This window comes from Carlito syrichta, unplaced genomic scaffold (genome assembly GCF_000164805.1).
Source record: "Carlito syrichta isolate Samal-C Ts95f unplaced genomic scaffold, Tarsius_syrichta-2.0.1 Scaffold303226, whole genome shotgun sequence".
Lineage (NCBI taxonomy): Eukaryota > Metazoa > Chordata > Mammalia > Primates > Tarsiidae > Carlito > Carlito syrichta.
The window spans coordinates 488,089-498,990 of NW_007247322.1; the positions used below are offsets into that span (position 1 = coordinate 488,089).

General features: G+C 51.8%; 1 protein-coding gene across 1 annotated transcript in view; it reads right to left on the reverse strand.

The window, feature by feature from the left end:
• Nucleotides 1-3,842: 3,842 nt before the first annotated feature.
• Nucleotides 3,843-10,902, reverse strand: part of WSCD2 (WSC domain containing 2) — a 52,243-nt gene continuing 45,183 nt past the window's right edge. Inside the window, exons 8-9 of the mRNA XM_008058140.2 lie at nucleotides 5,580-5,590; nucleotides 3,843-4,603 (exon numbers count right to left, since the gene is read on the reverse strand). Of these exons, the coding sequence (XP_008056331.1) occupies nucleotides 4,251-4,603; nucleotides 5,580-5,590 (364 nt within the window). The 3' untranslated portion in view covers nucleotides 3,843-4,250. The remainder of the gene's footprint in view (nucleotides 4,604-5,579; nucleotides 5,591-10,902) is intronic.

The following is a 10,902-nucleotide window of genomic DNA, read 5'->3' on the forward strand; positions in this document are numbered from 1 at the left end:
GAGGGAAATTGAGAGTAGGAGGCAATGTGAAGACAGGTAGAGAGAAGGGGGTGGGATGGAAGAGAAAGAAACAGGATGGAAGGCAAGGGGCTGGCTTCTGGGGGGGGGCTGGGTCTCTGCAGGGCTTTGTCCCCAGAATCCCTCTCTTCCCCCTTCCCCCTCCCACATTGTCCACTGGGAAATGTTTGTCCCCACCTCCACGGTCACTGAAGACTCCACAAGGCATCCCTGGAAACAGAAACTGCTGGACCCTGTGTGTTCAAGTCCCAGAACCACCATGGGTCAGAGGTAATGGCAGGATGAGCCCAGAAGCCCTGGTTTCCAGGCCAGGCCTTGCCCTTGCCTTGAGGATTGCTGCGTTCAAAGCTTTCCTTCCTCCTCCAGTGCAAGGGCCCTGCCACTCTGTCATGTGGAGGGGACTTTTAGGTCCTTGGGGCAGAGGGCAGTGGCCCTGGCTCACCGTTAGTCTCTGTGTGGCTCAGGCCAGTCACAGCATTTGAATGAACATTGGTGTGCCTGCCTGTACAACGCAGTTAGTAACCTCTGCTCTTCCCACTGCATGGGGTCAGCAGGAACCCCCCAAGCCCTTTCCCTTCTTCATCTCACCGTCATCTCCCCAAGGGCCTTCTAATCCCTTATAGACACCTATTTGGTACCAGGTAAAATGCAAACTGCAGGACTGGGAGTTTTTGTCTGTTCCGCTTGTAGTTTCCAGGACTAAGAGCAGTGCCTGGCACATGGGAGCTGCCCAGCAAATGTGCGGATGTGTGGAATGAATGAATGCTGCTTGGCTGCTTCCAGGCCTGAAACATGAAGATTTTATTCCAGGTGGCTGTTAAAGTGTGATCAGAAGGGCAAAGGTCAGCCGGGGAAGAGGCTGCCAAGCTGTTGATCACCTCCACCCCTGGCCTAAAGGGCTTTCACAACCCCCCATACCCCCTCCCCTCCCATGATCTGTTGGGGGAGGACCAGGGAGTTATGGCTCAGAATCTGTGAGAACCCAGGAGTTTGGGGCTGGATGTGTCTGGGCTTCTCACATTTCCAGTTGGGAGGATTTGATTATACAGATAATATTTGGAGAGGGCTCAGGAAATAGGCACATTGGTTCAGGGCTCAGCCTGGGATGAGAGTCAAGGCTTGATCTGAGGTCAGGGGAGAAGCTGGGGCTAGGGCTCAGAGTGACCACAGTCAGGACTTATGCAGGGTCAGGACTGGGGCTCAGTGTATAATAGAGATTAGGGCTCAGTCAGGAGACACTTCAGCATTTGTTCTGGGGCAGGACATGGCTCAGCCTATTACCCAGGTTGAAACATAGTCAATGACCAGGGTCAGAGCTCAGTGTATGTAGGAGCAGACTTGGGACTCAGTCTAATGTGGGGCCAGGTTCATGGATCAGTTATGTGCCCAGGCAGAGTCTGTAATCAGGAGCAGAGCTTAGCTGTGATCCAGGTTCAGAGATTTAGGATTGGGCTCAGTCTGTGACCAGGTCAGACTTGGTTTAATATTGAAATCAGCATAACCCGGGGCTCAGATCAGAGTTCAGTCAGTATCACAGAACATTTTTTAGGAGTCAACCTGATGCCCCAGAAAAAGACCCTGCCCTTGGTTCTGGAATGACCTCATACCCGTCTTGAGATCTTTCCTTCTGAAAGCTTCCTCCCATCTCCCTACCTCAGAGGCCCCAGACTTCCAGTCCTCCTGAGCTCTTCTGCTGAGGGGGAAAAGCTCCTCCATCTTCTTCCTCCACCCATCCCAGCTACCCTCTCTCCATATTGTCCGTGGAACAGGATAGAAAACCCTGTCCCTCCATCTGGCTGGGAAGCAGTCCCTGGGCTCCAGCATCTCTCCGCAGAAGCCCCTCTGATGCATGACGACACAGGGTCTTCCTTCAGCAGGATCTGGAAATTGAGACTCACACCCACCCACTAGGGAACGAAGGGGACTTCTCTTGTATTCTCATTGGCTTCCCTGAATAGCATCACATACTCAGGGTTTCTCTGTAACATTGACACACTCACGGGTACACACAGAAGGGCATAGGTATCCTCTTCCACACCCCAAGAAGGCACACATTCACAACCCTTTAGTGATCTCTTCCACCCGCACCTTCCATCCCACAGTGGCCAAGGGCAAGAGGTATATGGAGAAGACATGCCCTCTGAAGACAGACTGGCATCTTCTCACGCACGGGGTTCCCATACATATGTCCTCCCATATGCATGCACAACTCCCCATGCATCTACACAGACACGTTAAAATGGGAAGGTTGTCACACCCACTTGGGGGACACAGTCTTCCAACACAGAAGGGCAGGTGGACATGAAGACAATTTTACGCACAGTCATGTAGGTATTCATAGCCAGTGACACCAGTTATGCAGACATGAAAGTAATTATGCAACAAACCCCCACCCCAGGTATAATTTTCTGTCTCTTTGTCTGTCTCTCTTTCTCTCTCCCTCTCTCACACACACACACACTCTCTCACCGGGAAAACATCCCCTTTGTGAACCTGCCTTACATAACACTCTACCACGTGGTAGAATTATCAACAAAACTCGCATTTAATGATGGTGCTGACCTGAGAAATCAGACAGAAGCTTGTGACCAGAAGTGACCACCAGCAAAGAGTTGGCCCAGGTCTTGGACCAAGAGTCTTCCAGAGAGAGCAGACCTCCAGGTGGAAGGGAGGCCAACCCCTTGGTGAAAGGACTATAAATTCACCTGGGGAAAAGAAACACAGTACAAAATACATTCAGAGCCTCCCCCCCAGGTGGCCCTTGGGGTGGCCCAAATCCCACTGATGAGGAGGACAGAGAAAAGAACCACAGGCCCAACCCCTGCACCCCTCTCTTGGCACAGGATCCAAGGGGCGGAATGTATTCATCATATTCCTCTTACAAAAATAGATCTCTTTATATGCGCCTTCTCCATAGTCTCTTTGCTGTTTGGGAACGAGCACTGACCCGCACACCAAGGCTCCAGAAGGACAGTGTAGGGTGGCTGCTCCAGACAGAATCGCAAAGAGGCTGTGACCTATGGCTTTTGCATCTACGTGGTGGGGCATGACGCATGGGTGGGCTGGAAGGGAAGCCACCAGGATCCAGGGTGGAGAGATAGACCCCAGATCAATGCTCTATAAGACAGCTGATCTGTGACTCAGGGCCTCAGAAATCCTTTGGTTTGGTGTTTCAGCATCAAGAGAGCAGTGTTTGTATGAACAAGACAAGCCACCCCGCCCACCCCATTCCTTAAAGGGCCCCCAAGGGAAGCTGGACACTGGCCCTGTTGGACTCCGACCAAGAGGAAGTTGGTGATCTGGAAAGGTAGTGGGGTCCACTTGGGGCATAGTTCCACCAGACTTGGGGCAGTCCTGATCTCTTGCCTGGACAACAGAGGAACCATCGATAGGGATCAAAGGGCAGTGTAAGACTGAAGTGCTGGATCCCACAATGGAAAGATATGTCCTTGGAGCTCTTACTCTTAATGCACATGCCATGTGACCATCCTCATGGGTTCACTGTTGGTGCCTGAGGTTTCCTAGATGTGGGATCAAGGACCCCAAGTCACCTCCTGGACAGAACAAGGCAGGATTTGAGCCTTGCAGGCAAAAAGGCAACCAGCTTGTCTCTCAGAAGCAACGTGGTCTGGGTGGGATGATTGTGCCAGGGCCCCCACACGGTAGTGCCAATGAACCTACTGTGAGCATCACTGCCTCCCACCCTACACAATCTAAGGTATGGAGAAACTTCCCAGCAATCTGTCTTTAAAACAGAAGGTGACCTGGGCTGAATGCCAGTGCCAGCATCTCCTGGGTGGAGACGAGAAGAGGGGCTATGAAAACTCGGTCCAGAAAGGATGTTTATACAAGGCCCTCCAGCTTGTATATCAAGGTCCTCAATGCCTGCCGTGGGGAGTCCAGCATGTGTCCGTGATAACAACGAGCCCTCCCTCCCACAAGTGGAACCGAGAGTGGCGGGAACAGGGACACAGAGGACAGAAAAGGGTCCACACAACCGGACGCCCCCCCCAACCAACTGCCCCACCTCTCCAAGGGAAGCATGTGAGTAGGATGGTCCCTGAGCCTCCTTTGTCATGCAGGAAACTCACTAAGGCAAACTGCAGCCAAGGGGACTGTCCCCACACTAAAGAGAGGCCAGATCACTGTGGGGGGGGTCCCTGGGGCTCTCGGGTCCCCAGGGCTTGCTTGGGCAGGACTCCTAGCACACCCCCCACCCCCGTGCTGGAGCATCATCTTGGATAGTAGTCATCGGGGACGCCCGTGAGGTTTCTCCCCCGGAGGGCTGCATCCACCATCTTGATGTAGGTGGAGATGGTCTTCTGCATGTCGGCCGTGTAGGGGTTGTATTCCAGCTTCCGCAGGCCCGAGCGCTTGAAGTTGCCATCCTTCTGGCTCTCCACACAGAGCAGCCGGTCCTCCCTGACGGCCACGCCCAGCAGGCCAACCATTCGGCCCAGCTGCACAAACAGGTCTTGCTTCAAGTCCTCAAAGTGCACCACTAGCACCTTCTTGCCGAACCTGAGCCAGTCCAACGTGTGAGTGGCCCACCACGGGGCGTAGTTTCTCACGAACTCCGGCCACTCTGAGGAGAGACAGAAGGGCACGGTCAGAGGGAGGAGGCGCTCCAAAGGCCCGGTCTGAGGGTGCCAGCAGGGGTTATGTTACTCACAGCACAACACAACTAACACAACAAGAATAACAACAGGCCGAGCTCCTGTTCAGCCTATAACCCCAGCACTTTGGGAGGCTGAAGCTAGTGGATTGCCTGAGCCCATGCATTCAAGACCAGCCCAGACAACTTGGCGAGACCTCATTTCTACAAGAAATAAAAAATTAGCTGGGCATGGTAGCTCGAGCTACTTGGGAGCCTGAGGTGGAAGAATCGCTGGAGATCAGCAGGCTGACGCTGGGGTGGCCGTGAGTATGCCACTGCACTCCAGCCTAGGTGACAGAGTGAAACTCCACCTCAAAAAAAAAAAAAAGAATAACAATACAAGTCAGGTGCAGTGGCTGTAATCTTAGCACTTTGGGAGGTGGAAGTGAGAGGATTGCCTGAGTCCAGGGGTTCAAGACCAGCCTGGGCAACTTGGCGAGACCTCATCTCTACAATAAATCAAAAAGTTAGTTGGGCATGGTGGCATGTGTCTGTAATTCCAGCTACTTGGAAGGCTGAGGCAGAAGGATCACCTGAGCCCAGCAGGTGGAGGCTGTGGTGTCCATAAGGATGCCACTGCACTCCAGCCTGGGTGACAGAGTGAGACTCCAGCTCAAAAAAAAAAAAAAAAAAGTAATAACATGACTCACTCCTTTTATATCTTTTTTTTTTTTTGAGTTAGAGTCTCACTCTGACACCCAGACTGGAGTGCAGTGGCACGCTCCCAGCCACCGCAGCCTCAACCTGCTGGGCTCCGGCGATCCTTCTGCCTCAGCCTTCCAAGTAGCTGGAACTACAGGCACGTGCTACATACCCGGTTAATTTTTTGATTTATTGTAGAGACGAGGTCTCACCAAGTTGGCCAGGCGGGTCTCGAACCCGGGGGCTCAGGTAATCCACTCACCTTGGCCTCCCAAAAGCATGGGATTACAGGCTGAGCCACCGAGCCCTTTTTATATCTTGAAACACCCTGATACCTCCCACCTTAATGCTGCTTCTGCCTCGAATATTCTTAGCCCTCCCTTCTCCTTGGGGGTAACAACAATACTTGTTTGGTGCTAACTAAGCCAAGCACAGCCTTACATATAAATATGTGTTGCTTGAATATAATAGACAATATCTTAATATAGTGTATGTTACGTACATTAATATATATTCATTATATTATAGATGCTATAATTATACATATTACTTATTAACGCATGTTAATATCACTGTTGATTTCTACTTACTCCTCCCAACAACCTTATGAGGTAGGTATTATCATTATCCCCATTTCGCAAAAGAGGAAACTGAAGCGCAGAGAGGTTAAGGTAATTTGCTCCAGGTCACACAGCTAATAATTGGCAGAGCCAGAATTTGAACCCAAGCAGTCTAGCATCAAAGTCTGGGCTTTTAACTACCAGGTTATCCTGTGTAGTAGCTGTATCTCCTCACAGATGTACAAAGTAGATAAAATGTATCGAGTTTTTAGCACAGTGGCTAGAAGCCAGTGGGTGCTCAATGGTTGTTGGCTATTATTATTGCTAGCGTTATCCTCTCTGGGGTAAGATATCTTCTTCTCTGATACTTCGGGCTCAGGCAGGTGCCTCACCTGACTTTGCAGCCCAGTCTCCTTCCACCCATGCCCCCTCAGCATTAACTACATGGTGCTGTAACCCCCACTCAGGTTGTCTGTCTGTCCAGCAGACTGAGCTGTCTGCAGGCAAGGTGTATGAGGGATTATTCATCCTGCCACCTTTGCACATTTCTGTTCTGTCTTTGTTCTCCGCTCTTCATTGAAGTATCACGCACTATTTTCTCTGTATCTTGTTACCTTGTCATGATGAAACCACAGGATGGCTCGTCACCCCAATGGGGGCAGGGGTGTTTGTTGGGGACTGATTTAAAGGCAGGTTACAGGTAGCACGGGAGCGACCTGGGGAGGACCTCAAGGAGAGAGGCAGTCGGGCCCTGCAGCCCTTGAAACTCCCACAGAAGGAGGAGAGGGGACACTGTGGAAGGGGACATGGAGGATGCTGGGAACAAAGGACAGGACTTGCAGTCTGAGCCCAGCTGGAATCTTGCAGGGCAGGCGCTCCGAAACCCTCCATGGAAGCCCACTGCTTCTCAAAGGTCAAATGCTACCGGCACCCTCAGAGGGGCAACAGGAGGCATCTGTTCCCTGAGTGAGGGTCACAGAGCACCCCCGGGCCTGGTAGGGGAGCCCAGCTGGTTCTTAACAACTATATCCTAACCTCTTGCCTGGTGATGGATACCTATGATCTTGTGGAATCCTGTTGACCACCCTGAAAGAGAAAGCACTACGGACCCCCATCAACAGGGAGGAAACGGAAGCTCAAAGAAGCTCAAAGAGGTGAGGCGACTTGCTCATGGCCACATGCTCAGAAAGTGCCACATGTGTACATCAGGCCTGCCTGAGTCCATGAGGATCTTGATCTCTCCCAGGCACTGGCAGCCTCCCCCACACTCCCCCCCACCTGCCTCCCACTGCTTTGTTCGCAGCAGGAGCTCGGTGAACGGCTGTTGAACTAAATTAAAATTCCCAACTGCCAACTTACCACGTGATGAAGGGCTCTTTTTCTTGGCGGAACACATCAGAATCCATGGGGAGACTCCTGCTCCCCCAGTCCCCCTGGAACACCATGGCTGCTTGGGAAATATTTATGCTAGTGACAAGGATATGCTTTATCCTTAGAATAGATTATTTACAATGTGTCTGGCTAATTGGGCCCGTACTGTTATAATGGGTCAAGACCAGATGTATCTGAGTGATGAGAAAAAAATTTAGCATGTGTGGGGTCTGTTTTCCTCTTTCAGCTTTTCCCCAGTCCCGAGTCCCTTCACAGGGTCCCCGAGTCAAGGTCCCTGGTGTTTTGGGACAGCTGCTTTTCTCTCGGGAGAAGCCCATGTGATGGAGATGGTGCTCGGTCACCCAGCACCCCCCAGGTTCAGACTTTGAGATTTGGTCATATCTCATCAGCTCAGGCAGTTGCTGAGGGGGCTGCAGGGTGGCCCTTGAGGAAAAGGAAGGGATGCTGGGCTCCTCAGGGGCTCAGGTGCTCCAGTTGTGGATGCAGATGGGATGGAGATGACATAGAGACCCTGTTGGCTGCAGACCTCTGTGGGACACCAGGCTACTCTGCCTGGGAGCAGGAAGGGGATGCAGGTTGCCTGAAAACCCACTGGGTGTCAGGGGCCACAGTGGGCACTTTGTGTGAATGAGCTCGTTCTGTGCTCTCCAGGGGCCCAGAGGGGAGGGATTACCAGCCCGACTGTAGACACAGGGAAAAGGAAGCTAGAGGCAGAGGCACACACGGTCACTGCTCAAGGCAGAGCTCGAACCCCTATCTATCTATCCCAGACCAAGCGTGTCTCCTGCCAACTCAGAGAACCCGTTATGAGCACCTGATCCAACCAGCTCCAGCCTTTTTAGCTCTAGGCCCTGAGAAGCCTGGCTCCTGGCCTGCCTACCACCCACGTCACCTTCAGGCTGTTGTTGAGATGCAGGGTCTGTTCGCTAATGACTCTGCAGCCACACTGCGGGGTTCAGAACTCAGCTCCTCTCACAGGAGCCGTGTGACCTTAAGAGGCAGTACTCGGCCTTGAGTTTCAGTGTACCCAACTGCAAAGGAGTGATCCTGATGAGCTTCCCTCCAACAGATGCTGTGGGCTGGATAGGCTAAGGTCCGCAGACGTCCTGGCATGGCACATGGGACACAGGAGGTGCTCGGGATATGCTGGTGACTGTTATGATTATATGTGGTGCTGCTGGCCCTCCTGCATCTCCTGAGACTCCCACGTGCCCCATGGTTTGAGCCCGAGCTTCCTTCCAAGAACACCAGAGGCACCCAAGCTGTGTCAGCAGCTGTGTCTGCCTACCTCACGCCCTCCTGTGGCAAAGTGTCTTCCCTCAAAACTCCTAAACGACTTCATTGGAAAGAAGAGGGAACATTTGCAAAAGCTTAGGATTAGCTCAGGATGCCTGGTCACTGACTGCTGACTGCGAATTGGGAAACAAAGTCACAGGAGAGGGGTGACACGTGCTGGTTCTGTGGAACCTTCGCACAGGTGTGCCTGGAGGTACAGGTGGCCCGGCCCGGCACCAGCCACCTTCTTGCTGATGGGAGGAACCAGGGCCTGATTAACAGCTTCACTCTACTTAATACCCCAGAGAATCATTAGACACAGTATCTGTTTCATTAAACAGAGGAGGACAATTCACCTTGTGTAATCATATCACATAAAACTTTGCTCTGAACTCACTCCAGGGAGATTGTAAAATTAACATTATGGAACCCAAGTGAGGGGGGGTTGTAGGAGCCTCAATTGAGCTATACCTCTGCTCTTGATGGGCGACCTTCACATTCTATGTCACCATTGTCAAGGGCATCCAAAACAACAGCTCTCAAAGTGCACACAGAGCCTCTGGGGGAATCTTGTAAAAATGCAGATTCTGATCCAGTAAGCCCGGGCTGGGCCAGGTGATGTCGATGCCCCTAGCCCACAGGCCACGTTCTGAGTAGTGAGGGTTTAAAACAACGGTTCTTAAGCTGGGGTGCACATCGGAATCATCAGCAGGGCTTGTTAAAATACAGATTGCTGGGGGCCTACGCCAGAATTTCTGATTCAAGAAGTCTGGGGCAGAGCCTGAGAATCTGCATTTCTGAAAAACTCCCAAGAGATGATGCTGCTTGAGGGACCCTAAAGCAAGGACCTCAAGGGTTTTAACTCAATGATGTCCGTGATGAGGGTGTCAGGGTAAATGACTGTGCTTACACCATCTTGCCCTGCTCTGTCCTCTCCAGGGAGGGGCCAGGGTGCTGAAGCAACTCCATTCACAGAGCTCCTAGGGAATGCCAGGGGCTCTGGACTGGGTGACTCATAGCCATCAACACTGTGTCTAATCCATGATCATGGCGCAGGGCTGAGGGGCACGCATAGGGAGCAAGGCTCAAATCCTAGCTCAGCCACTTCATGGAGCAGCTCCCCACAGCCTCCGGCTCTGCTGAGGAATAACTGGTATACCAAAAACTGCACATAGTTAATATACACGATTTGTAGATACACATATCATCACCTCAATCCAGACATTTGCACTTCCATCACCTCCGAAAGTTGCCTTGTGTTTGTTTTGTTTATTTGTTGTTGTGTGTGGTAAGAACACTTACCATGTGGTCTATGCTCCCAACAAAATTTTAAGTCAAGAATGCCTTACTGTTACCCACAGGCACTGTGTTGTACAGCAGACCTTTGGAACTTACCTTGTGTAACTTACTTTATGCTCACTGAACAACGTTCCCCCAGTCCCCCCACCCCGGGAAAAGCTCCTTGACCTCCCTGAATTTAGGTGGTCCCATCTGTAAAATGGGGACAATTATTGTGGGGGTCTAAGAAATTCATTCTTTCTGGGACAGTCATTAGATGTGACTCAGTGTGGTGATGGAGATCTCATGCAAGCAGTATGGGATTTTGAGACTTAGAGGGGTTAAGGGTACTCAGGATGGCAGAGGTTGGGTCTGACTTCAAAGCTCTGGCCACTAGCCTGGGTTGCCACCCTGCACTGAAATGTTCATTCACACCCTGTCATGCCATCTTAACATGCTCGGGGATTGTTGGAGGTCAACACTATCACTTCCCAGCTGTGTGGCATGGGCAGGTCACTTAACCTCTCTGAGCCTTCCAACTCAGAGTTGTGGGAAGAGTCCATTGAAATGATACCCGGTGCATGAGCTCTTAGGACCTCACAGCAACACAGTCGCTCCCACAAACCTGGTGTTGGATTCCGGTCTCCTGACTTTAAGGTCAGGTTCTTTCATCTGCTTTGATCAATTCCACATCAATTTCACAAGGCTCTCCAACACCAGAGTGTCACAGCTACTGAGGATTTGCCAAAGGATTCACTCTTAAAACCCCAGTTTCATCATGCCCGTTTTATAGATAAGACCATCAAAGCTCAGGGAGGCGAAGGAGCCTTTCCAGGCAGCGGTAAAGTTGAGGTCTGAACCTAAAAAGTCTTGCTCTGGAGCCTATGTCTTGAGCCCCAGAGTTGTGCAGCAGCCCACCTCACAGGGGTGATGCTGGTGGGTTTAGGGGTTGTGGGAGGTGCAGCTGCTTTACTTGAAGCAGGTACACACTGGCCCTCAGGGATGCCCTCCTGGACACCCGGGGCCAAGAGTGGGCTCCTTGCACCGCTGCCTGCGCCCAGGGCCCCTGGGTCCTCCTCC